The sequence below is a fragment of the Colius striatus genome, chromosome 2, assembly GCF_028858725.1.
Source record: "Colius striatus isolate bColStr4 chromosome 2, bColStr4.1.hap1, whole genome shotgun sequence".
Lineage (NCBI taxonomy): Eukaryota > Metazoa > Chordata > Aves > Coliiformes > Coliidae > Colius > Colius striatus.
This window is the reverse complement of record NC_084760.1, coordinates 111,066,522-111,094,313: the sequence shown is the minus strand read 5'-3', so window position 1 is coordinate 111,094,313 and position 27,792 is coordinate 111,066,522. Positions and strand designations below refer to the sequence as shown.

The following is a 27,792-nucleotide window of genomic DNA, read 5'->3' as shown; positions in this document are numbered from 1 at the left end:
TCAAGTACTAAGTCATGTCAGTCACTGTTCCCATATTTTTCCTGTTGATATTTTTAGGGCCATCACGAAAAATTATGTTAATTGGAAACAATAATTTATTTTTGCAATTAACTCCATGGTGTCTTGCATGAGCTGGCAAAAGCCAAGTCTTTTGACATGTATCTCATGAACCTCCTTTGTGGAGATTCATGACCACAGAGCAAGGAAGGTGTTTGTGGTGTTTAACTCCTGGAAGAGAATGAGAGATAAGCCTGGAGCATCAAAAGTTGACAGACTCCGTGATTTATCATGCAGGGATTTTGGTTTCAGGATTTAAACTTGGGCTTTATAACTTACATGGAGTCATAAAATGTTTTGGTACTATCATGGAGAATCAGGAAGACAGCCTAATGCTTCTCCAGAAATCCATGAATTAGAGTTGAACTCCTGTGTTAGACCTGAAGCACTGCCTGGTAGCATGCATCTAAATTCAAGTGTGTAATGATACAGGAGATAACTGCTCTAGGTATCCAGTGATCTCACTGCTGAATGGAAAGCTGTTAGGCAATTTAGAAGTAATTAACTTGATCTAAAAAAGGCAACAGTTGCCATGTGCAGAGGAAAACTTCCTCAGGGAATGCATTTCTTGCAATAGATGTGGTGGCTGATACTCTTTCTATCTATCCTGTGTTTTAGGTATTATGGTAATACATATATTGAATTGGCAAATGCAGTTAGGATACACTGAAATGTAAGAATGTTCTTCAGTTTGTGAGTCTTTTAGATGATTGAATTGGACCCTAAATATGTCTGGTAGTTGAGATGTATGTAAAATGAAAAATATTGGACTAAATTACTATTTAAATATTTTATGCAGGGACTATATTATCTTCACAGTAAAGGAAAAATGCACAGAGATATAAAGGTAAGTGAAAACTGAAGGGAATTTTGGTGTTCTTTAGAAAGGCTCCATCATTCCTGATGGGTCTTCACTGCTTTCTAATTTTGAGGATGTTTTTAAACGTGTAGAGGTTTTCATTGTGTTACAATAAAACAAAGTTTTCTGCCCAAGTTAACAAAATAAATCTCTTTAAAATGCATGCATTGAAGTAGTTTGTTCTTTTAATTGAAGCCAAACACGCTACTTATTTAGATCAGGGCTGTAAAATTTAAGCATCAGCTAGTCTCCAGAGCAACACAGAGCTTTAAGGGTGTACTTTGTGCTAAAGGAAAGGTTTGGTGTTTCCCACAACTCTTCAAGGAGCTTGGCCTACCCTCTTTGAGGCAGCCAGTGAGCAGAGCTGTTGCTTTGGCTTCTTATTTCTCAGTGAGAAGACTGCAGGGCAGTGGCTGCTGTTCTGTGTGCCTCTTGGAGACTACTTCTGTCCCGTCCTCCCTCAGGCTAAAATTAGAGAGGATGCTGCAAATCGGGCTCTTAACACTGAATTACTTAAACCTTCATGTTAACAAAGCTGTATCAAAGGTGGCTTGTTCAGACCCTTATGCTCTGTGTTATAGTTTCCTTCTGGTGCTTCCTGTTGACTTTTTGTCCCTGGAGTTTTACTCCCTACTCTTTGCCTTTCCAAACTCTTCATTGCTCAGACTGTAGCTTAAACTTGGCAGGCTTCCTCCTGGAAATCTGTCAGTAAATTATCATATTGTTGGGGGTGGTAGTGGTGATTTTGTTTGTTTGGTTTGGTTGGGTTCTTTTCAGACTAGGAATGCAGCGTGCATCCGAGAATCAACCCTACATGCCTTAATGCAGCCTGATTCCAGGTTGTTTGTGTTGACTGCAGAAGGATATTTGGGTTTTGAGCAATCAAAAGTAATTTCTGAATGAAAGATTGCTTTGAACACAATTATGATTTGTAGAAGGCAACATGATGCTTGTAAGGATACAGTACATAGGTACTTGTTTCAGTTCAGAACTGGCTGATAAATGCTCACAGTGCCGCTCTCATGAGCGTGGAAAAACACTATCATAATCTACAGATCTGCTGACTATTGGCTTAATGTTTGCTTCCCTCAGTAGCAAAGATATGCATTTAGAGTATCTGTCCTGTTAGTCTTGGAAGGTGAACAAGGTCAAGAGCATGTTAACTGGACTGTCACACTGTTTACCAAGCTCCATTTATAAGGTTCATTAACCATAGTTGTGTGCTGTTTGCCAAAGTAAGCTGCATTTTACTGTGGGCCTGACTTTTCCTTCTCTGTGAGAAGACATAATATGTAAAAACAAAGTGTTTTGAAGGCCCATATGGGCTGCTTTTCCATCTAGTTTATGGGCAATGCTGACATTTGGAGCTGTGTTTAGCCAGCTCCAGCTTTCACTCAACTCAACCTGTACCTGGTTTCAGTCTTCAGATTGCATTTGTTTTCAGTCCTTTTATGTTGTAATTTTACGGTACCAGCTACTGCTTGGGATTAGTTTTGATTATTGAAGTGAGTGGTTACGTGCAGCCACACAGCAGTGAACTCTTCAAGTCCAGCACTAACAGAATCCCCACTGCAGAAGGACGGAAATAGTTTTGCTATACACTTGACTATCAAGGCAGGTCCTTCAGGCTATAATTATAATTACCATGGCTCTCAAACAAGACAAAACCAACTCCTACATATGAAAAGAAAATCAAATTACTTCCGCTTTGACCTTTAGAGTTCCTATTTCCTTTCAGTCAGTGTAAACAGAAAGTAAGAATTCATCACCGTAGGCAAATCATCATATTCCACTTTTTAAAAGGGGTTTGGTGAACAATGAAACTCTGTAGTGCTATGGGCTGAAGAGCACAAAACTGAAAATGAACAAGAATCCTTATATGGCCACGTTTCTTTATGTATCACAATGGCAGCTTGCTAATTTCCCAAATGTTCCCTTGATAAGGCTGCGGGTTTCTTGAGCACACAGTCCTTGGTTTGTCTTTGGCCTCTAGTTTGCCATAAGGTCTTGCATAGTTTTTTTAAAACATAGGGTATCAGAGGCATCTGCATGTTTTAACCCAAGTATGCTTACTCTTTTTTTTTTTAAGGGAGCAAACATTCTATTAACGGATAATGGACATGTAAAATTAGGTGAGTTAATAACATTTAGTGTCACTACGAGATTTTCATGTGCTCTAAGTAGTTTTCTGTATTTTGTGTAATGATGTAGGGGTTCATGTAAGGAACTGGTGAATATCAGACTTCTTTTTTCTAATGCTGGTAATACGACAGCATCCAATTTCGTGACTGAGGAGTGATTGGAGTAGTTTCGAAACACTGAGGTGAAAGACTTTCTGATATTGTAAAAGGAAGGTACAAATCAAATCACAGATTGTCATAAATTACTTCATAAAATGTACTGTCCAGAGTGCTTAAGTGTGAAATGTACCTTCAAAGCTTACCCGAAAGAATCAATCTTGTGGAGAATACTAAAGGATATATCATATTAAAACACAGAATATAGCTTTTAGGACCTCTGTGCTAGCTTGTTCTTTCACATATTGATGAAAGAGGATGTTTGTGTGCAATCTGCATGCCGAGCAGATGAAGGAGAGGAGCTGACTGATGCTATCTGGGATACATTAAACTTCCGTTATTTGCTTTTGGTATTTATTTTTTGTTAAATATTTCCAGTCTATTTAAGCAACTCTTACGGTGGGGAGATCAAACTTGTGTTTGTTAAAAATTACATTGAAACAGTTACTGACTATCATTTTGGGGGTTTTTTTCATAGCTGATTTTGGAGTATCTGCGCAGATAACAGCTACAGTTGCCAAAAGGAAATCATTCATTGGCACCCCATATTGGTAACTGCATTTTACTTGGCCATTAATATAGTTGTAACATATATATATATATAACACTGTTAATATTGTGATAAGAGCATGTTATCTCACTTTCAGTGTAGATGAATCACTGAAGACTGTGTCAGACTTTCTGGTGATCACATCTGTATTACTTAAGCTGAATCTTGAATTAACTGAGCATCAGAGAAAATGCTGTGATGTTCTGAGAAACTGAAAAGCTGTCTGTGTGCTGCTGTCAGTGTTGACTAATGTATCTCAACCGAGTCAAACTGAACAACTAGCAACGATCCTGCATGGTTTTCACTCTGATTTTAAGGTTTTCTTCTCTTCAGTGATTTTCCTTTTTCGTGTTTCTTCCCCTCTACTCTAGATAACATCTTTTCTACAGCTCTTCAGTTGATAATGAGTTTGATTTGTTCATCTTCACTGATTCTTTTGTCACTTGTGAAATGTTTCCTCAAAGTTATTTTCTTTTTTTTCCCCCCTTTATTTGCTTAAACTGAATTCCAATGCACATTTCTATTCTGTCTGTACTGCATTTTTATTTTTCTCTCAGTAAGCTAGTTGACATAATTTATATTTTCTAAAGTTCAGCATTTGTTTTTTCCTCTTTGTACTGGAAGTGGTCATTGCCTTTTCACCTTGAAATAAATGATATGCATTCTTCACTGTAAAACAGCACTTTTGTTCTACATGTCACAGAATGATTTTCAAAATTCTGTGATCTGGCAGCATAGAATCATAGAGTGATAGGGGTTGGAAAGGACCTTTAGAGATCATCCAGTCCAACCCCCCTGCAGAAGCAGCGTCACCTAGATCAGGTCACACAGGAACATGTCCAGGCAGGTCTTGAAGACCTCCAAGGAAGGAGCCTCCACAGGCCCTCTGGGCAGCCTGTGCCAGGGCTCCCTCACCTCACACTGAAATATTTTTTTCGTATATTTAAGTGGAATGTTTTGTGTTCCAGCTTCATCCCATTACCCCTTGTCTTGAGATATAAGATTAAAATGTTTATAACGAAAAGTTCCCCTACATTCAAATAGTTTTAGCATTCTTCTGCATTGTAAGTCATGCCAAGGCATGGATTCACTTTGCTTTTAGAGTAACACAAACACTCATCAGTTATGATTGTGTAATTGTTTTTGGTCTCTCTTTTCTAAGCTGTCTGGGTGACTTGAGTTCTGGCCTGTGTAACTTCCAAATTGTGGCAGGCTTCTCAAATGACATGTCATAACCTTAAAGAATAACATTGAAAATATTATATAGGTTAAATGCTGATGAAAAGAATCAGGTTTTTTTTGCAAAGCTTCTCTTAAGAGAAAAGAAGCAAGGAAACAAAACTGTTGAGATTGTGGAGAAGAAAATTAAGTTGTAAAGGGGCAATGTGAAGGTTTCAGTGCTGATTGGAAATGTCTGGGAAGGTAAAGCTGTGATGCTTGGATGGAAGATAAATGGAAGGGCAAAACTGCTTTGCTACATCAAACCTTGCTGTTTTATTTACCCTTTTGCCCCTCTTCTGTATCTTTCTAAAGTTCAGCCACGTTCCCTCTCTACTTTGGTAACTCCCTCCTGTTTGTTTTAGTGATATGGTTTTTAATCAACTCTCAGAGAAATGGATGGAAATATAGTATAACTATGTCAACTTCTGCAAAATAAGATGTTAACACCAAAACTGATGGTGTTTTCAGATCTACAGATAAGGGTGTCTGTGTTTAAGTAATGCATCATTTGAGATGCTACCTGTTGCTTTACTGGAGCATGCAGAAAGTGACATTCATCTGTCTTATCTGTTGAGTTAGATGTCCAGTTACACTGCTTCTTTTGGGGTGATCTGGACTAATAAAGTTCAAAGCAAAAATATTAGTGTGTTTACCATCTATTATGCCTGTGTAGGACAACAAATCCATAATCCACTTTGGCTGTTCAAAACATGTGACAATGCCTAGTGAATAACTTTCTTGAGGTATCCTATTTATGTATCAGTTATGATTGTTAGTTTTTGCCACCTGAGGATATGAAACTTAAATGAGGTCTGACCTTACAGTAAGGCAGACTGTGCAAACAAGGAGTGCATTGTGCAGAGGTGGCAGTGAGTCTTCAGGTCTCGTGCCTTCAGGATACAGAAAAGCTGACATTTTGTTACTTGATTTTTTGTTAGAGTTCTTCAGAATCAAGTGATCATTTCTGGAGCAATGTATGAAATTTCACTGCAGTTGAATAATTGTACCTTAGGCTCTTTGGTTGAGTGGTAGTTCCTTGTGTGCCTGCAAACAAGTCTGGGACAGACAGGTTTCATCCACTTACTGCTAAGTAGCTTTATTAGAAACTTACTTATTAATTACTAGAAGCTGAAAGAGGAAAACTTCATATATACATAACTTTTTACATATACTCGTGTGTGTGTGTATGTATATGTACATGCATAATATGCTGCGAGCTTATAGATTGAGAGGTTTAGGGCAAAGACTAATCAACTGCTGCATACATAGAAATGTTTGACTTGTGCTAAGTAGTTTATTTTAAAATGGCCCTTGACCTTTTAGGATGGCGCCAGAAGTTGCTGCAGTAGAGAGAAAAGGTGGCTATAACCAACTTTGTGATCTGTGGGCAGTTGGAATAACTGCCATAGAGCTTGCTGAACTTCAACCTCCAATGTTTGACCTACATCCAATGAGGTTAGTGAGGGGTTAAAACTTGGCATGTAAACACAGTTTCCATGTGTATATGTGATTGTAAGGGTTTGGAATGTACATAATAGAAATGGTAACAACTCTTTTCAGTGCATAAATGTGTAATGAAGTCCTGGTAGCAACCCCCAACTGCTTCCTGACAACTAAGTAATGTATTTAATAATTAATCTCATATATATATATATATATATTGCAATGTAAACCACAGAAATACTGTTGGGTTTTTGTCTTTTGTTTCTTTAGAGCACTTTTTTTAATGACAAAAAGCAACTTCCAGCCTCCTAAATTGAAGGACAAAATGAAATGGTAAGTACTTCTCTGTTTCAGTAGATAATGATCATGGATTTCATTGGGCAATCGATTCTAATGTGAACCACTTCATTTTACAGGTCCAATAGTTTCCATCATTTTGTGAAAATGGCACTTACAAAAAATCCTAAAAAACGACCTACAGCTGAAAAGTTACTACAGGTATAAATTTATGTATGGGAATGTTTTTATGGTGTAAAATATGCTCAATATGACTTGTTAGAATTTTAATATGCTTTTTTCCTTCTCTCCTTCAGCATCCTTTTGTTACCCAACCTTTGAATCGAAGTCTTGCTATTGAACTTTTGGATAAAATGAATAATCCTGATCATTCCACTTACCATGATTTTGATGATGATGATCCTGAGGTAGGAATATGTTTTAATAATTAAATTAAGTTTTGATTTGCGAACAAAACTAATTATTATGATTTATTGAGCCACAGAATGTTTTGTTACGTAGGAGTAGTCTCAGTTGTTGCTTTTACTTTTGGTTGTGCTGCTCTCACATACACAGACACTTACCAAAATTCATCTGTCTGGGGGAGAGAAGCTCAAGGAGAAAGAGATGTAAACTCCTTAAAATTTTGTTTATAGTTGTCCTTCAACTATTTCACAACAGTAAATGTGGGCTACTTCTCCAGCTCTGAGTTCTGTCATGAGTTCTACTTTCTGTTTCTTTGTGGAATTATGTTTCCATTCATCTGCAAAGAAAATCATTTTATACTTCTTCAGAACTTGTTCTTTTGTTCCTGGTGTACTTTCTTAGGAGAACAGAATGATCCTGTGGTTGTTTTTGGCAAATAGTTTGCAATGTGTTTCTTGTGGATTCAATTTTCTATCTTAGAGTATTCTGAAACTTGATTTCACTTACAGTTTTGTCAAAGGCCAAGTTTCTGATACTCTTGAAGAGCTGAGAGAAAAATAACATGCTTATGTAAGATGATAAACAGCACAGGACTGAAGCGTTTCATAAATAAGAGAAAACAGATATTCTGTTACTGCATCCTGTCTTCATACTTAATGTATGTTAGTGAAGACTTTCCAAATGTTTACAACTCTCTAACTGATGATCTCTTTTGATGGGGGGAGAATGAATCCTTTTGACACAAATACCATTGATTTATTAATTGCATACTTGTGGTTTACTCTTTGGTGGGGATTTTTTTTTTGATGGATAAACTAGTCTAAATTCCTTCAAAGAAAAACAAGCTTAAAAGTAGTAGCTACTTTAAGATACTAATTTTCAGATCTTAAAAGTTAAATGATTTGATTTTCTGGAACAGCAAAGACAAGTTGACATGCACCAAGTCTGTCTTTGTTAGAAGCTGAAATAAATAAATGTGGAAAGAAGCCAAAGTGAAATGGATTCTTTTTTTGTATTGTAGAGTGCAAGGTTTACATGTTCCCTGAATGGGAGGGAAGGAGAGGAAAGCAAAAAGACTGAATATTCAGTACTTTTGAGAGAAGTTGCAAGTAATGGATCACAGTCAGTAAATATTCTTTTAAAAAAACTAGATCTTAAATTTAGGGGAGTTAAACATACAAAGAAACCCCTTAATGGGGCTGCCTTCAGTGTCAGTGTTGAGAAAGATGTCTGATTCCTGATTGAGACAGCACTAAGGAACTCTGATCTTCTCACCATAAGCTCTGAGGATCAGGTGTCCTTTAGTTCACTGTTCAGTGATGGTAGAGAGCTCTGAGTTCCACTGAAGTGATATTCCTGTAGAAACCAGAAACCTGAAGCCTTCACAAACTGTCTTTAAAAGAAAGGGAGCTGTTTTCAGTGTGCTTCCTGTCAGTGAGGTGCTCAGATCAGGGTAATTTGCCCTGCAAATCTTCCCTGCTCTTCTGGAAACTGTGCTGAAACCCCAATGTGCCATTCCCCTATGTCAGCAGAGAGCTTTAACCTTCATTTTGGGCTCCTTAGGTGAAGAATCTGTCTTCCTGGGTGGAGTCACTTCAGTACATATTTTATTGGCAGTTACTTACAGCTTTAAAAAGAAAGTTCATGCTTCAGGCTTAACACTAAGAAAGTTCTATTGCCTGGTATCTACTTGCCCCTTCAATATGGCATAAGTGGTATCAGGGGAAAAGCTATACCTTTTCTGGGGAGAAAATGAAAACAACCTCTCAGCAGTGATCAGAGAAAATGCATGTTTTCATTGTTTATAAAGGACCTAGACTGGCTGACAGTGTGGAGGACAAGCAAGCTGCTTGCATGTCTTCTGGCATGTGTTTTTTCAGATGTTAGTTCATTTGTCATTTATCTTATGTTGCTGAGTGTTTCCTGCTGCGTTCATGAGCTTCTGTGTTAGACATGATATTTACCCATCATTGTTCATCACGTGGCCTTGAGCTCTCCGGTGACATTCAAACACTGTTATCTGCGGTGCTGGATCATTTTCATTGGATAGACAAGGCAGAAATGAGGAAAGACATCTAACCATGTTGTCAGATAACTTTCCATTGAGCCATTTAATCCTCCTGAAAAATGAGATTAAAACTGACACTGGAGAAAACATTTTCTTTTGAAATAACAGTTTAGAACCCACCTCAGGGAATTAAACAGGTGGTAATCAGTTATCTGATCTATCTTGAGCAAGGTCTCTATTTCACATGCAGAATCCTACCACAGGGAAAACAGGTGTTGACATTTTATTCCAAAAGGAATAAAAGGCATGCATGCTCCTTTCATGCATACAGTTTGCTTGCTGCAGTACTTGGCTGCTCACAGAGGTAGCTGGAGATGTTAATCCAAACTTGAGGACTGACCACTCCTATACTTGTATCAGTCACCTGAATGCAGCCATCAAAAATGAAACAATCAACATAACATGGTACAAACAAACAGTGGTGAGAATCTTGAGCTTCAGACCTGCTTCCCAGTTTGTCTGGAGTTCTGGTGATTGTGGTGGTGGCTGTTAGTGTTTTGGGCTTTTTGGTGGGTATAGGTAGTTTTTTTTGTGGAGGCCAGAGAGCTTTTGTGGTTACCTGTAATCTTTGAAGGCGAGTGTACTGCCCACTGTGATGAGACAACTCTTCACCTGGGTTATGCTGCTTTTAAGGAGATGCTATCTGTTTCTGCTTAGATAGTCTGCAGAGTTGTATGGATGAGGGAGAGATGAAGATGTGAATTTGCCAGTTCTTTGAGGAGTACCATACCACATCTTGAAATCATTGTAAGCTCAGACGAAACTGAAATGTTAAATGTGTAAAAACAAAAGTCATGCAATCAGGTTATTTGGGTCTAATTAGACAGATCTCCCCTTGTTCCACTCCTTTGGCAGCAGTATCTGTAGCTGACATTTGGAGTACTTTACCCAGCTCACGGAGGACTTCAGTTGCTTTTCCATTCAGTCAAAGACAGAATTTCCATTTGGGCCTCTGCTTTCACTCCCTTAAAAATAAACCTTTGGAAACGTTGGCACCTATCTATTCATTATATCTCTGTGGCACTGATTTTCATGATGAATGTTGTATTAACTGAAAAGGTTGCACAGCGGAAAGTGCTCATGTTTTATCTTTGTCATGCACTAAGTTTTGGGAATAAGGTTGCTCTTGAGATCTACACTGTGGCTAAAATCTTACCCAAAAGACATTTGTGTTGGGAAGTTAACCTACATTCCTTTGTCCTCCTGCCAAGCTCAGATGTCAGCTGTTTTTCTATCAATTGTTGTCCATGTAGGTCTCTCAAGGTGACTGGAGGATTTTATCTTCATGACTGAGAGATGAGGATTTGACTACTTCCAGTAATTCTCTGGTCATGGAAAATGAGATGTGAGGGCAGGCTCTGCTTGTTGTCCAGTACAGATATCTGTGGCAAGGTGAAAGGAACTTGCCCAATATCTCTGCAAAGGCAAAAATACCTCCCACCCCAACTACAGTTGATCTCCTGGTGCTGATATTACAGATGCACATTCATCATGTGCAAGTACTTTTTAACAGATCATAAATAAGCAGCCTTTTAGCATTTAGAGTGTTGGAGATGATGAAATAGAAAATCAGATCAAATCTTTCAACAAACAAATCCTGTTCTCTAGTATTCTGTTTTTAAAGCTCAAAAGAATGCATACTAGACAAACCACACCTGAGAAAGGAGAGGATTAGCATGAGCTTTAAGCAAAGAAGAACTACCCTTGAGATAGATGGAGGGAAGTACGTACTCACAATCTGTAAGTCTCTTCAGTTGCAAAAAATACCCAAATGAACATAAGTGGGAGGTGAAACACTTGTACATGTATTGTATTCTAACAGAAATCAAGGAAGTAGTGTGTGATGAAAAAGAGATAGGGCAAACAATGCTTTCAGATAATACTTCAAGGGTGCTTTGAGTTGCTGAGCTGTTCATGACTCTTTGTGACAGTACAGTGGTTGAAGTTCTCTCTGTGGTCAATTTGTACTCAAAAGTTGCCAGGTGAAGGCTATAATTAGTGTTTATAAAAGCAAAGATAATGTACCAGCACATGAAATTTCTGACACTCTTGTGTCAGGTGACTTTAAGAATTGTTTTACTGCCCCATATTCAACACAGGAACAGGCTAACTTCTCATCTGCCTAAAGAAACTAACCAATGACTCTTTGGGACTCAGTTTAGGTTAAAAATTGGGAAAATGGTCAAGGTATCAAAATGAAGGAAATGCTGCCAGTAAGTCAGATTTAGTCTTGCAGGTTATTTTGGAAACTATTGATACTCTTCAACTGAAGGCACAAAAAGGAAATATTACCTCAGTAAAGAGAAATACTGGCCAGCATTGTCTTTATTTGCTCAAATCCAGTGTTTAAAAACCCCTTGTCTTCAAGTTGAAGACACTATGCAGAGAAAATGTCTGCAAATAATTCTGACTTAAAGGTAAAAAAACATCAATGTAGTCTTTATTTTTAGCTTCCAGTTTTTTCTGACTTTTTTGTGCTGAAGAAGCCTTGTCCAGCTGTCAGATGGGACAGTTCCTTTTCATCCTGGTAGTGCTGTGTTTTGGATTTAATGGTAACACACTGATGTTCTGGTTAGTGCTAATTTACTTATCTCCAGTTAAGGTTGTTTCAATTTCATGGCCTTTGCCAGCAAGGAGATGTACCAGAAGCTGGGAAGGGAGTATGGCCAGGAGAGCTGACTCAAACTAGGCAAAAGCCTGTTCCATACCATAGACTGTCAAGCCCAGATGCTGCTTGGGCATCAGTCAGAGGGTGGTGAGCAACTGCATTGGGCACCACTTGTCTTTCTTGGGGTTTATTTTCATCTTTTTTTGTTGTATTCCTTTTCATTGCAATGATGATTATATGTGTTATTGTTCTTTTCTTTGATGTCATTCTAGTTATTAAACTGTTCTTAACCCACGAGATTTATTTGGTTTTTTCCCCGATTCCCCACTTGCCCCGTCCCACTGGGAAGGAGTGAGCTGAGGGGCTGCCTGGTGCTGACTGGAGTTAAATCATGAAGACAAACCTGCTAAAAACTAGATAAACAATACTCAATTTCAAGCAATTATATTTTAGTATTGAAGTGTTTCATTTTTCTCTTCTAGCCTCTCGTAGTGCCTCATAGAATTCATTCAACAAGTAGAAATGTGAGAGAAGAAAAGACACGTTCTGAAATAAACTGTAAGTATGTGTAATGTGACAGCATGAGAGATTCTTAGAAGAATCACTGGTATTATTTCAAATACCTATCATTCTGGCTATCTGATTTATAGAAACATTTGTAGTGATGTATAGGAGAATAAAAACTTACACTGTTTACTTATTAATGTAGTTTCTAGATGACTGTGCAAAAGAAATATTAATGTCAAATATTTGAATACACCCTTTGTCAACACTTCAGCAAATCTCACTGTTGCTTCATCTTAATTGAACATGACACAACCTGAGCTTTTCTGGGACATGATTGGTGTAGCTTCATATGCCACTCCAGCAAGGAAAGTCAGAGTGATGCCAGTAACAGAATGGCACAGGAAGATTTTTCTTCCCCCATTCACTATCTTGTAGTATTTGCTTTAGAATTAAAACAATCACCTAGTAATCAGAAAAGGAGGAGATTGATCTCTAGCCATTAAAAGCAGGCTCTATCCACTAAATTGTAGTCATTCCTTTACTTGGATTAAATCAGAACAATACTTGGAGCTTCAGTTCTCTTCAGCTAAAATTGAGGGAAAGGGGTGTTAAAGATTATCTGCCGAAGAGCTGTTCTGTCATTAACTGTCTCCAAACTTCATTCAAGCCTCTCCGTGCTAGTGAATCTCCCAGAACAGATCCAAGACTCAATTCACTCAGTGGATGGGTTTTTTTCCCTGTATATTACAGCTGTATTCCTCCTTCTAAAGAGAGCACTTCACTGTCCTACTTGATGAATAGTTTTCCTGATCCTGTTAATGAGTGGGTGGGGCAAATGGTGATTGTGCTGCCTTTGTGATAGAGTACTTTCTGTGCTCATTAGTTTCTAGTATGACCACGTGTCAGAAGTTCCCATCAGTGGGGATATGATACATGCATTAAACTGACTTTTTAATACACTTTTTTTTTGTTAGCCTTTGAAGCTAAATCTTGTCTAATTACAGTCCAACTTAAATTCCTTTTTTTTTCCCCTCCTCTTTAGTTGGTCAAGTAAAATTTGATCCACCGTTGAGGAAAGAGACAGAACCACATCACGAATTTGTGAGTAACGAGCAGCATGAGCTTTGCTTTGCACATTATTCCCTGCAACTATCAGTGGAGAATGAGAAATCCAAGATGTGTAGCTTGCTTCCTTAGCACTACTAAACTTTGTAGTGATATTTTTTTTCTGAGAATTAACATAGTGGTCTTAAATGTTTTGGTGGCATTACACTACAAGCAATAAGATCCTATATTTGTGGGCTCTGACAGGTGTAATGTATGTGCTAAGTGAGAGCCTATTGTTGTCTTGGTTTCCTCTAGCCTTTATACTTCATTGCCAAGTGTATTGTTCCCTTTAGCTATCTCTTCAATGGTAAAATTACTTTCTGTACTCAAATATTTCTCTCCCTTGTGCTTGTATTGACAGTAATTGATAATGGAAGTAATAAAACAGAGACCCTGGGAAAGAACCATTTTAAAAAACCAGATTTTTGTGGGGTTGTCATTTTCCCACTCAATCTGTGGCCCTGAATCACACCTGAGCCACTCTGGGTCTGGCAGTTAAAATATCCTGTTCGGGTATATTGCCAGTTGTACCCATCAGTACAAAGGGTATGAGAACTCAAGCAGTGAAGGAAAAGGTTTCAGTGCTGTCTCCCACAATTGCAGTAACTTCCTCTCTTGTATGGCGACTGTCGCTTTCCACGTTTGAGCACTTCAACAGTTTCTTCACATTCCTCAATAAAAAAAGACACTCCCTTGCTTCCTTACTGCAGGCTTCTGTGTTCTCTTTGTTTTTCTAAGGCAGGTGTTAAGGTGAAAAAGTTGACTTAGTACATAGGTGGGAGGGACATTGACTTTGCTTCAAGTCCGTTTTTGGGAAGGGTGTGTACTTAGGAATGTACTTCCTCTTCTTCAGTCTACAAACCACATGTGGGATTTCTGATGGAGACTTCCTTGTATTGCTCTGTAGTTGTACTAAAATACAACTGGTAGCATCATAGAGTTCAAATTGCAATGCTTTTGCTTCTTAAGAATTTTCCTTGTTTGTCTACATGGAGAATTTTAAGTGCTAGAAAAAAGTGCTAGTGAAGAAGCTGAAGCTTCAAAAATACTTTATTTGCATGGCTTATTTATTTTCAGTCCCTGACTATACAAACTAGTTAGTGGACAGCTTTATGGGGCAGAGAGGTATTTTCATTGCACCATAGGAACCTGAGATGCCAAACCAAGGAGAGTTTTCTGCAGGGATTAAAACACAACCTCTGAGAGCACTTGAGCAGGCATTGCATGGAAGGAGGAACTGAGCCTTTTCTTACCTTGTGCATTGGTAGTCAGGACGTTTGCACTTAAGAATCTCAGAAGCTCTTGCTGCTCTAAGAAGGGACTTGAATTATACAGATTAGTTCTGCTGATGAGGGAATCCCTGTTTCTCTCAGAGTTAGCATATTTGAAACCTGTCCAAAGATCTTGCCTCATCAATCTGTCTATAAGGAAGATTTGTAACTGCATGTTGGTATCTTTCTGAGGAGGGAAATTAACTGCTGCATTGCTCATGTTGGAATGAAGCATGCAAACCTGTTATATCCTTTCCAGATAAAATAGAACTATAATTTTGAAAATTATGTTGGGTCTAGAGACCAAAGAGAAAACTCTATTTTATCATTAGATATAGAAACAATGAACAACTTCAGCTGACATCTCAAATGTAAATGATGTTCCAAGAATGGATGCTCTAGCAAAGAGCACAAAGTAGGCTGAGGGAGAAGTTAGGAACAACATACATGCTCTGGAAAAGAAAGTCTTATAACTGGAAGTATGAGCAAGAGATGCCTGTCTATTTCCAGCAATAACAGCGTGTATCCCTTTTCATTAAAGCACTTCTGATCCTTTGCTCTGTTTCACTAAAGCATGCTTAAACTTTGTGCCTCTTTACTAACGGTTATGAGTGCACAAGCCAAAGGACTGGACCACTGCAGCATGATGAGTTATTGTCAGTGGTGCACTGAGATATTGAACTGGTATAGGCTTGCCTCTTACTGAGGCAGTCCGTTGCTCTTTACCACAGCTCAGGTGATGAACAAGAATCCATTCTTTTGGTGTGGTTCTGTAGTGTTTGAAAATGTGACCATACCCTTAGCTGTGTTTTACCCCCATCCCCAGAATGTGCTTAACATGGTTTCAGTTCCAACTAATAACTTATTTTCAGAAGAAAAAAGTACCCTTTATGTATACTTGGCTTTCACTCACAATGTAAATAACCTGAGTTTCTTGATCTCTAACGAACAGCCTGACAGTAGCGATTTTTTGGACAATTCAGAAGAAATATACTACACTGCAAGATCTAACCTGGTATTTTTCATCTTACCTCTTTCTTTGTCAGTGTTAGTTTTGTCTCTGTTTTCGTTTTTCAAAGCTTGTGTTTTGTCCTGTTGTTGTACTGGTGTTTTCATCTGTGTGAAAGATTAGTCTGTATGTGTATTTCTGCAATGTGGGAAGGAATTCTTAGTATATGCAGTAAATATGTTTAGTTGAATCACTTTTCTAGAAGGGGCTCTAATTTCTTTACTGAATTGCTTTACAATCTGTAACTTTTTTTTGGAGGGTGATAAAATAATAGAAGGAGACATTCTCATTGTATTTTTGTCTGGTTTCTTTAAATACTCATGAAAGACATGAAACTGCATAAATGAAAGACTATAAAATTACATAAATGCAAGTCTTTGGATTCTTCAGATGGTAATTATGTTACAAAATGAATATATATTTAAGACAAATAACCAAGTAGGATCATGTTTTCAATGGCATTTGGCATTATTTTTAGTCTGAGACGTTTCCAAATCAGCTCTTACTCCACTGCTAAAAAATTTGGTTGTTAACACTGATGTGTAGAAATTCCTCTAGAAAGCGAGTTTTATTATTTCTCTACTTCAGACACTGTGATTGGCAAAGTGATGCTTTTAGATCCTGGTGATCTTCATATACTGTTTAGAAAATAAAAAATGAACATTCTGCACTGGTTGAGCATTACTCTGCTAACTTTTTGATTTGTGAGATGTTTAATGTAGGTGTACTGAGGGGAAATGGAGAATTGGGGTGTTCGAGAATGTCTTGGTTTGCTTTTTATGTGATTTGATTTGGTTTTTTTTGTTTTATATTTGTTTGTTTTGGCTTGGTGTGATTTGAATCTGCTAATGCCATAATTACTTAGAGCATAGGCTGTTTTCCCTGCTCTTGGAAGGAATTTCCTGTATTGCTTGATTATAGAAGTGTTTCATCAATTATTTTGAGATTGGTAGCACAGATTTCTCTGTACGCAGTGGGAACACCTCCATCCTGTGCAGTTCCCATCCTGTGCAGTTGCTCTAGTTTTGGCAGTGTGATGTTGTTTCTTCAATTTGACTTGCTTTTTTTTTGTTTCATCTTTTCAGCTTAACACTTTTTTTTTCAGGTTACTTCTGTCTTATTGTGTATCTTACTAGCCCTACTATCTGTGAATTGAGGTGAATGAGAACATCTCTCCTAACTGGATAGTCTTTTCCTATCATTCTCTTACCCCATGCTGTTCAGTGCACTCTTAAAAAAATACTATTATTATAAATTTAAGAAGTGCTATTGTCACAATTATGAGAGGGTTTTTCAAGTCAATCAAGAGAACTTTCTGTTTCAGTGCTTTCTTCACAACCTTCTGTGCACACAGTGAATCAAAGAGAATTCTGATTTGATGGTAATGCTTCATCCATTTGTGAGATTTTCCAGTAAGACCTAATCCTTCTGGATATTAGAAAGAAATGTGTAACAGTTGGTTCTTTCTTCTGTTGTGCACCAGGAGATACTGATCAGACTTTCTCTTCTTCTCCCACTGTCCCCTCCTGCTCTGACAGTGTTGGTTTCAGATGTGTTTAGTGAGAAATGACATATGGATTTTTCATATATAAAGAGGAAAAGGTTATACTTTTTCACAAGCTGATAAATCACTACTTGAGTGCTTTCCGATGCTCTTCTACTACTTGTATAAAATACCTTAGGAGCAACAACTCTTGCAGAGCTGTGCATCTCTAAGATCCTGGAAAAAAACCTCAAAACATTCAGAAATTTAGGCTTGTTTTGGGCAGCATGAATCATAAAGGGTGTAGGGTCGAGGCTGGAAGCAAATATGGGGAGTGGCTGAGAGTATTTTTACCTGTCACAAATTCTGGGATGCATCAAGAAGAGTGTTACCAGCAGGTCAAGGGAGGTTCTTCTCCCTCTCTACTCTGCCCTGGTGAGGCCTCATCTGGAGTCCTGTGTCCAGTTCTGGGCTCCTCAGCTCAAGAGGGACAGGGAAGTGCTGGAGAGAGTCCAGCACAGGGCCATCAAGATGATCAGGGGACTAGAACATCTTTCATATGAGGAAAGGCTGCAGGAACTGGGGCTGTTTAGTCTGGAGAAGAGGAGACTGAGGGAGGATCTTAGTAACATTTACAAATATCTAAAGGGTGGGTGTCAGGAGGTTGGGACACCCCTTTTTTCTATAGTAGCTAGCAACAGGACAAGGGGTAATGGGATGAAGCTGGAACACAAACAGTTCCATTTAAACATAAGAAAAAACTATTTCACTGTTTCAGTGAGGGAGCCCTGGCACAGGCTGCCCAGAGGGGTTGTGGAGTCTCCTTCCTTGGAGGTCTTCAAGACCCACCTGGACATGTTCCTATGTGACCTGATCTAGGTGAACCTGCTTCTGCAGGGGGTTGGACTAGATGATCTCTAAAGGTCCCTTCCAACCCCTACTATTCTGTGATTCTATGACATGTTTGTTATCCAAAGGCCATTTGTATTCTTTGAAATTCAGAGTTACTTCTGCAGCACTTTGTAGGTTTAAAGTCTTAATTTTGTCACTTCAAATGGTCTTGTTTCTTGTTAGATTTCAGGAACAGAAAATTTAGGAAGTAACTGTGAAGTTCTGACTCTCTGTATACACTCAGTTTTGTTTTTTTAAAGAACTGAACAGTTAAAAATAGATTTCCAGTAAAGCTCAGCCCTACAGAACAAATTAGGAACATGAAACTGTCAAAATTGCAGTAGCAATTAATTCATTGTGAAATTCTGCAGAAAATAAATAACAGGTTTTGAAATTTAAACTGCACAAGGTATTGTAAATCTGATCCTTCTGGGAATTTATTTCATAGCATGGCCTTACCAAATTTGTCTTGCTTTGAGGAAACGTTTATACTTTTCTTAGTCATTGATTACTTTACACGTGGGATTTATCTGAAGGTGTGAATGCATTTAATATTACCCAGGTTGTTGAGAATATCTGGTAACTATTCCCTGTGTTACCTTTTTTTTTCCCCTAAGTGATCATTGCCAGCAAATAGCAGTGTCTTGTATAGACTGTGTTGGTCCAGGAATGGTTGGTGACCTGTGGCTGAATGCAAAATAATCTGGGGTTGCATCTTTGATTTAACACCAAGATTGTAAACCTCCTCCCATTCCCACTGGCTGTAGATCTCAAGGTTCTCTCAAAATGTGTCCAGTCACTCAGATTTAGTCTCTGGGAACGTTGCCTGATCTGAAAACAATTTTAATTAACTAATTGTCATAGTATGTATGCTAAATGAAAATATTAATACAGATTCGTAAACCTTTTGGGATTACTTCAGGGGTGCAGTGGAGATAACAGCTTTTATTAAGCCAATTGTTGCATTATTTAGTAGTTAGTGCTAATCTGTTCTTCTCAGTGGGAATCCAGAACTGATAAATGTTTGTTTTTGTTGAAAAATACCTTTATATTTGTCTTTGAAAAATGTTTAGTTACACTTTATCAGAACCACCACCATAACAGCTCACTGGAGGCTTTGCAGGATACATGCAGTGTTTACCAGTGTTTTTTTGTATCAAATGTTTAGCTGCAAGGCTTATAAAATGCTAACTTCTGGATATATTTGGAATAGAGGGTACAAGAAAAAATGGGTTGCTCTCTTTAAAAGTTCACTAGCTCTCAGGATTTATCTGTCAAGAGTGCAAAAGAAGGAATTGCCCTGGCAATCAATTGCTTCACCTCACATTTGGAGTGAAAGGCAGCAATATTTAAAGGGCTGGAAAGAGCACTTAGCAAGCTAGTTAAGGCAAAAAATGCACATGTCCAACTAGAATCAAATAAATGCTCATAGACAGCACAATAGAAGACAATCAAAACAAAGCTTTTGTCTTCTTAAAGCATTTAAACATAAGTAATTCTGGCAGATGTCAGTTTTCATCAAGAAAATTCCAGTAAAGCTGAACAAGTGTGACAGATGAAGGCTCCTTACGTCTTATGGGGCGTTGCTTATTTATTCCTATTAATTTTCCTGTCATTGCAGCACAGTGTATATATAGCCATACATTGCAGTGTGTCAAATGGACATATGTTTTGGCTCTGCCCAGCATAAGATCTCAATGTTCCACTTTTGATTAATATGATTTTTTTGCAGCAAATGCTTGTCACTTCGAGGTGAAAATCTCAGATTTCATTAGAGTGATCTGGGGTTATTTTTCTCAACAACCTCCCAGTCTTTGTTCTGGCATCCTCTTACATAGACTCACACAACCTGTTTAACCTACTTGTTTGTGAGTCTGATGATGTCTTATGTTTCCAGTCTTGTTGTTTTTCTGCTCTAGAGGCTGAATCCTCAAAATACCTGTGCTATACATTAGGGTGTTTCTGAGATTGCATAGAAGTAATATGAGTACAGTAAATGTGTTAAATCTGAGGGGGTTTTTTTGTGGTGGATTTGAATACATCTAGTGGTGGTGAGGACCAGCAGAAAGGAATTGCTTGGATAAGGTGACAGATATTGAGGGTGATGAAAAGAGTGAAATTGCAGAGAGCCTAGAGTGGCCTTTCTTGAGGGAAGGAGACTTGCTGAGCTTGTTTGGAGCAAGGAGCTGGAGGAGTCGAGAATGAGGCATAGGAGGAGGATGAAACTATGAAGAAGGAAAACAAAGATAGCAGAAGGGATTAAAGATGCTTCCACTTGCTTTGTAGAGCTGGGAACACTTTCCTGGAGAGGAGCAAGCCTTCCTGCTTTCTGACATGGTCACTTGCAAGCCCTTCTTTGCTAACTTCCTAGCTGCACTGACAGCTGTCTAGGGGAAAAGCTGAGTCCTTATGAGTCAGATGCATAGAAGTGAATGGAGTTTGGTGGTTTGGGGATTTCTTGGCTTCATTTTAGAATAAAAGAATATGTGTAATGAAGTTGGTATGAAGATTGAAAAGTCAGTCTCTCCATGGTTCAGGAAATGCCAGCATTGGGCTTGCCTGTGCAATTTTTATTCAACCCTCTGATCAATGCATTCTTTTGCATCAAGTAATTATCAGTTACATACTGTTTTTGCCACAATATCTTCACTTGTCTTGGGAAAATGTGGAAGGTCACTGAAGCAGTTAAATGCTGCTGCCAGCTGTGGTAGAAAGACCCATATGGAAAGTACTACTTAGCTTTACAGAGCAGGATTTAGGGTGTGGTAAACAACCTGGGACTCCTTGCCAAGCACTAAACAATATTCATCACTTTGCATTGAAGTGATTTGCCCTTCAGTCTGGAACTACAAGATTCAGTGGCTTCTGCTTCATCAGCTTAGAGCACTGGTAAATCTAGTGTGAGACTCCTCTGACTTTAAGAAATGGCTTTTTGGGAGATCAGCCCTGTGAACTGTCACTATCTAATCCAAACTTCTCGCTCTTATCTCGGGGCATCTTTCTGAAGGATGGCATGCTTTTGGTATGGGCTGCAGCTGAAAGAGGCCTGTTCCACAGAAGCTGTTGAGACACCTTTAAAGAGTTTCCTGGAAAGGAGAAAAGTAATAACTCATTTCTCCCGGTGAATACGCTCTGTATTTTGGGAGCAAATTTATGCTCAGATTTTTTCCTGTTGTAATTCACCCAAAGAGAAAAATACCCTGTAAAGATAGCAGTATCCTGGCAGATGCAGATTTGATGGTGCTTCAATATGGTCCCTGCATTGTCATTAGTGCACTAAATTTGTATGCCATACAACATCTATTGCAGTATAGTGTTGGAGCCCTATTGCCACTTCTTTTTCTAAGTAGCCCATCCTCCATGGTTGCTGGAGTGCTTGACTTTGTTAATACTGTCTTTTTTTTGTCTTTTAAGCTGATCTTAAAAGTATACATGAGAACATACATAGTTATCCTTAAAATATATATTGCTATAACCACAGCTATAAAAACACTTTTACTGTCCTCTCTGCTTATTTCTTTTCCATCCCCATGTATTAAAGGCATTTCAGGCATTCTGCCAGAATTAATCCCCATCTGAAATGAATACTACAATGTGCCAGTGAGGGATGGCAGGGTTCTCTACAGGCTTTGGTAGATCACAAAGTAGCTTGGCTGTGGAGATTTTTTTTTGTTTTGATTGTCTTTGGTGTTGAGTTTTTTGATAAGGTTTTTGGTGTTGTTTCCTTTTCTGCAGTTAGATTTATTTGAGCAAAGAATCTATGTATCTAAGGCAGGGGCTAAGGTTGGAGTTTTAAAAGGGAATAGAGACGCAGCAAACTGCCAGAGAGGAGGTTTGTGGGTACAATGGGCCTGAGAGTGGTGTTAGGGGCGAGGAAAGCTCTGGGAATGAGCTGCTTTGGTGCTTGGGAGTGGCAGAAGGGTAACAGCAATATGACAGGATATGTTTGATGCTCACCTGTTTGTCTTAAAGATTCATTCTCTTATATTTGTAGGACCTGCAGCTAGAATATGGTCATGGTCCTCAGTGTGGCTACTTCTTGGGTGCAAATAAGTGAGTAAGCAACAGTATTTTCTGCCTTTAATTGATTTAAGACACTTTAAATATCAAAGTCAGAAATGTATACAGTAGCTCTTGTGGGTGGAGCTTGTTCATATCAGTTACAATTCCAAAATCACTGTTTATTTCTAAAATAATAGGAATGCCAATGATACAGAATTGCAGCATTTTTCAGTACTTGAGGCTGAGTTGACCATGGTGTCTGAATGGTGCTTAAACTTCCTTTTAAGAGCCATTATATAGGCCTATTTGTTAACAAAATGTTCTGCATGACAGGTCCCACAGAGGACAATTTTACCCCATCTGGGAACTGCCAGTGCTGCTCTTAGACATAGCTTTATACTCTTCCTCATGTTGTAGGGCACTAGGAACATTCAATTCTAGATGATTTAAAAAATGAAACTTACCTGTCTCAGCAAAATCCTTTAACTTCACATTCATAAATGTAATAATTTTGTTGTATTAATCATATGAAATAGTTTCCCATGTGATCCTCCTTTTCCACCCAATTTCTTAATTACATTTATGCATGTCAAAATCAGGATGCCTGGCTTGGCTTTGCTAAATCAAACATTTTTAAAATGCAGAAAATCTAAGCATAGAGCATGATATTTCTACACCATCTTTTAGGTGGAGAAAATAAGAGCACTGATACCTTCTGAAGTCCCGTTGTTTCTCCTCCCTGCGTTTTGCCTGCTATTCCTCCCTGTCTGTATTTTCAGACAAAGACAACAAAAGAAGTTCAGAATGTTACAAAAATTAACTAAGAGAAGAATGAATTTCTTCCAATAATAGGTTAATCCTCTTGTCAGTCTCATTATGATGATTTCATTGGATAGTGTGGATTTGTTTTAAATGGGATCAAGCGAAGATAGTCCTTGTTTCACAGTACAAGGAGCAAAGACCACTGCTTTAATAACATGAATACATTATAGTACATTAATGAACACACATGAAAGTGTGTTCTGGGGAAAAAAAAAATCAAAAGAAATTAAAAATGCAGCTATATTCATTTGTGTGGGGATGTTTGATAGATGTTCTGAAAGCCAGCTGAAATAACATGCTTTGCATTATTTAGTGGTAGAATCATAGCAGCGTTTGCCCTGGCTTTTGATAATTAAATTCGTGTGCCACAATTAAACTATGTTCTTATTCTTATTTAATGCTGAAGGAGTCTCTTAAAATCAGTTGAAGAAGAACTGCATCAGCGGTAATTCTATTTTTTTTTCCCTTCTTGTCTGTTTCAAGTCGTTTGTGTGTTTGATTTCTTATGTCTGTCGCAACTACTTGTTTTTCCCTGTACTTGCTGAGAGGATATGGGAGAGGCTTAGCTGTCTGGGTTGCAGCTGTGCCATCAATAATAACAGTAAAGATAAAAAGCTAAGAGACAGTAAAATTCTGTAGAAGAGGTAGGAGCCCTTGAGCTCAAAAATTTTTCACAGTAGCCAAGGTAATTTTAATTGAACTCACTCAGCCATAGTACTTTGTTCATTTTCTTAGGGGACATGTGGCACATTTAGAGGATGATGATGATGCAGACGATGATGCTAAACAGTAAGTCTTCTCTTCTTGTATAAATAAGTGAATATAAAAGCTGATTCTTGAATAGATGAAAGCTTGAAAAAAATAGGAATCGTGTTCTGTCCCTAATAGCTCAGGATTCTTTTTCTTCTATGGAGTTCTTTAAGGTAAGTATTGAATGTTGTTACTGGATTCTTGTCCTATTATCTTGTATTGTTGACCAAGATCTTGGCATAGTTATATTGATCTGACCTAGGTGCTGGTGTCTTCTTTAGAACTGATGACTGTATAGTTATATAAATCTCATTAAAAATACATAAAATGTATCCATAACTGTTGAGTTTGTTCTGTTTACATTCTCAACTTGGGAAGTGCGTGATTTTTGGAATAAAGCTGCCTCCCTTACCAGAGAAAGAGCAAAGTTATGTGACTGCAAAAGCAGTATCAATAGGCATGTATTAAATTAATTACACTCAAATTCCACTGGTGTAAGTATTTTTGGGTTCTTTTCGATGGACACAGGAGATGAAAAGATATAAAATGCACAGCCAGTATGTGACAATTTACATTCCTAAATAAATCTGATATAAAGATGAAAAAGAAAGATGCCATTGGGACAGAATTCTTCTTTACTTTCTGTTAATAGATAATTTTGAAAGCTGTTGCATCATACCAGAAACCTGTAAAACGTGTGTTATCTATTGTTGACATCTAACTCTTACAGAGAACCAAATCTCTTTCTTTCTTTCTCCCCCTGCCTGCTTCCAAATTATTTTACTGCTGTTCTCTAATTACAAAGGCAGGTGGTTTTATCACTCCACTGAGCATGAGGAACAGCCCCCTTCAGGAAGGGTAAAGCTACTCGTAGTGTCTGATGTCAAGACAGGTGACAAGTACATTAAACTTGCATCATTGTTTAATGATCAACTTCTCAAAGCACAAGTATGTCTACTATTTGACACAAGTGATATTTATAGAAGAAAAATGATTTTTAGTCAGGTTTCAGCAGGCTTTATTCCCTTCCTAATTCCTTAAGAAATTCTTCCCATTTCATTATTTAGTGGTTATTTAAATGCATGATTGATTGCACAGTTCATCAATAATATGAAGCTCCTTTGTCTTGTCTTCAAAAGGAAAAGGCTGATAATGCTACTCATTGATTTGCTCCCCTGCATTTGGACCAAGCTGAGATTAGACCTTGGTTATGACAACTCAGGCTTCCTGTACTATAGAATGTAATTGTCCCCTATAGCTCCATACTGCCAGCTTCCACTCTGATGGCCTTCAGTGAAGATGCTCTGGATATCTGCACTGCTGCAAGCCAGCTCAGCTTGATTCTTCTGTTCATACTAATCTCTGGATGGGGTTTTTTTGTGTATAGTTCTGTGTCTGTTAATTTTTTGCTTAAAGTTTCTCCCCACTCCCCCTTCTTGCTCTGTTTGCAGTCAGTATCATCAACTTCAGTAGTGTTCCAGGGCTTGGAATCTCTTGATCTGTGCTGTTATGAAGTGCTTGCACTGATTTCTTTGTCCAGTGCTTGGACATCCTTGTTTCTGGCACAAGCTCAAGCAGAACTTTCGAGTAGCCTTGACTTTAGCTGCTTCTGTCACTGTCATATTTCTGTGGTTTTTCTTTTTCAGGTGACACAGAGAGGTTCCAATTCATCTGACCCTAATTACAGTCACTAGTAGTCTTCTAAAAAAATACTTTTGCTTCTTCCTGTATTTCATCCTAGGTGTTCTTACCCTGTAGAGGCGGCCTGACAATTTTCTGTAAGCACAGGGGTCAACCTTGAATGCCTCAGCTTTGCATCTGACAGATCCTGCATCTGTGCCTTTCCCTTTGGTATCTATTTGAGCCCAAAGCTCTGCTGCAATATGTTGGTTCATCATCTCACTCTCAGATTACTTCTGTGGAACTCAGAAAGAGTCAACAGTTTTTGATTTGTACCCTCTGAGGTGGAGCTGCTAGTGAAGAGCATATGTGATGTTGGTCTCTTCTTCAGTCAGATCCAGAACAAAACCAATGAAGCAGCTATTTGTGTCCCAGTCCAAACTGCTGCCACTGCATGACCTTGAAGCTGGGTGATTCATAGCAGTGGAGAGGCCTTGCACTTCAGAACAATATCACATTTTATCACATCTCCATTTAATATTTTTTATTATATTAGTATTTCTTTTTCTCTCTTGTGCAGCAAAGATGATGATTCTTCAGCTTCATGGTCATGGAAGCTGTGAGAAAGCAGAAAGTATTGGGGCACTGCTCTGTGTGATCAGTGGTGACCAACTGTATTATAAACCCCTTTGTTGAAACTAGGGCACATGGTACAAATATCTGTCAGGTTTGTGCCAAACCGTTGGCTTTGTTGTTGTTGTTTGGTGTCCTTTTTCTCTTTGGCTGCCAAATAACACTGTGGTGACTGTCTGAGATGCAGGGAAGAATATGAAAGAAAATAGAAATGGGGCTTGGACACATGGGACTGAAGACTTTAAGCTTGGTCCAGTGTTACGAAAAGAAGATAATTTCTACCCCTGTAGCAACTGAAGTGCATGACACAGGGTAATTCATTCTCAGAAGTCCCCTTCCAGCTTCTCTGAAGTAACAGCAACCAATAAGATGTCAGGACAGAAATTCCTGAAAAGAATGAAGCAAAGCAGACACATTGTTGATCTGTAAACAAGGAGACAGATATCTTGCTATTTGGATGTTTTCCAAAAACTTTGGAACATAGTTTAAAAAGAAGGAAAATATTGTGCAAGAGTGTCAAGTTTTCACAGCTGTATTCCTAATTCATTTAATGGAAATAATTTTCTGTCCCCAAAGACTAGGAAACAGGATAGAAGTGGAAGAATCTTGAAAATGTAGCAATTTAGGATTGGAAAAAAAAGCAGCATATTCTTTAAAACACAGCCCCAGTAGAGGAAGAATGTTTCTGAAATCTTCAGCTTTCTTGTTTCCTGATGTTACCTTACACTCTTGAGCCAAGCTGTTGAACTGTTCTTGCATTAAAGTTGTCTTTTCCAAGATTTCTGTGAAAAAATGAATTAATGGAAGAAAACCTCCCAACCAGCCCAGACATTAGGCTAGCTGTCCCCTGCAGATGGATTTCTCTTTCATGTGTAAGGCTGCTCTGAAGTCAGTGGTAAATGTTTTTTCAAGGAATAGTACTCATCAGTTTTGCCTGAACTCTCCTTTGTCCTATATAACTACAGATGTCCCTTGGGAATGCTCATTGTTACCTAAATCTTTCTTCTCTCAACAAGAGTCAATATATCAGACCTACTCTGCATCTCTCCACTTTTTTTTTCCTGCACAAGTATGTGCATCTTCAGCAAAACAGTTCATGTCATTTTGTGCTCTCTAGGGAGGATCTACTGAGTTTTGGGATAGTATCTGTGGTATGCACAACAACAACAAAATGAAAGTATTCAAGATGCAGTTATTTGGATACAGTGGTGGTGTTGGCAAGTTAGTGGTGGTTATTTGTATGACATTTATAAAATCTTGTATCCCCTTGAGTACTGAAATATGATGTCCAGAGAGCTGCACTGGATAACACTGTTTTGTTTCTTTTCTTTGTAGTGCTACTATGAAACCTAAAGTGCCACCTCCTTTACCGCCAAAGGTAAGTGAGGGGCATTTTGTTGCTCTGAATAAAAGGGCACTTCTGCATTTGTTTGTTTAAATGAGTGTACTGATGGTTCTCTGACTTGAGCCGTGACTTAAACATTCAAATCAAGTTTTAAGTCAAGGGTATATCTCAGGGGTTGACCTGTATGTTTGTAGCCTTCATGCTCTGCATGAGATCTTGCACTGTAGGGTATTTATCAATGTGAAAGTGCTGTTTCTGACTGAGAAAGATTTTACTAGCAGCATTAGTACAGCCAATGTATAGATAACATTGCCTTTTGTGGTTACATTCCCTATTTGGGAACCTTTACACAAATTTCTGCCTGTAGCATTGAATATTCCTTAGTTTCTACTTACATGTTTTATTTACTTCTCTGTAGTTGTAACCAGTGACACTTCTGTATTCCAAATAATTGCTTCATGCATGACTTGAATATAATGATTTTGAGTTTGTCCTGTGTCAGTATCAAAGTTTTCCTTATTGCTGAGCATTTCCTCCTAGTTTGGAT

The 27,792-nt window shown here is 38.3% G+C and overlaps 1 protein-coding gene across 6 annotated transcripts in view; it reads left to right on the top strand.

Moving 5' to 3' along the window:
* The window catches only part of MAP4K3 (mitogen-activated protein kinase kinase kinase kinase 3), a 77,835-nt gene that overhangs the window by 23,591 nt on the left and 26,452 nt on the right, over nt 1-27,792 (top strand). For 3 of the 6 annotated variants that reach the window (XM_061989125.1, XM_061989124.1, XM_061989129.1), the window contains 14 exons: nt 857-904; nt 3,006-3,048; nt 3,692-3,764; nt 6,308-6,439; nt 6,698-6,760; nt 6,844-6,925; nt 7,021-7,131; nt 12,288-12,363; nt 13,355-13,413; nt 15,643-15,705; nt 22,068-22,126; nt 23,304-23,342; nt 23,633-23,686; nt 27,236-27,278. In XM_061989125.1, coding sequence (XP_061845109.1) covers nt 857-904; nt 3,006-3,048; nt 3,692-3,764; nt 6,308-6,439; nt 6,698-6,760; nt 6,844-6,925; nt 7,021-7,131; nt 12,288-12,363; nt 13,355-13,413; nt 15,643-15,705; nt 22,068-22,126; nt 23,304-23,342; nt 23,633-23,686; nt 27,236-27,278 — 945 coding nt within the window. The remainder of the gene's footprint in view (nt 1-856; nt 905-3,005; nt 3,049-3,691; nt 3,765-6,307; nt 6,440-6,697; nt 6,761-6,843; nt 6,926-7,020; nt 7,132-12,287; nt 12,364-13,354; nt 13,414-15,642; nt 15,706-22,067; nt 22,127-23,303; nt 23,343-23,632; nt 23,687-27,235; nt 27,279-27,792) is intronic. The other 3 variants (XM_061989127.1, XM_061989126.1, XM_061989128.1) reach the window with 3 other exon arrangements.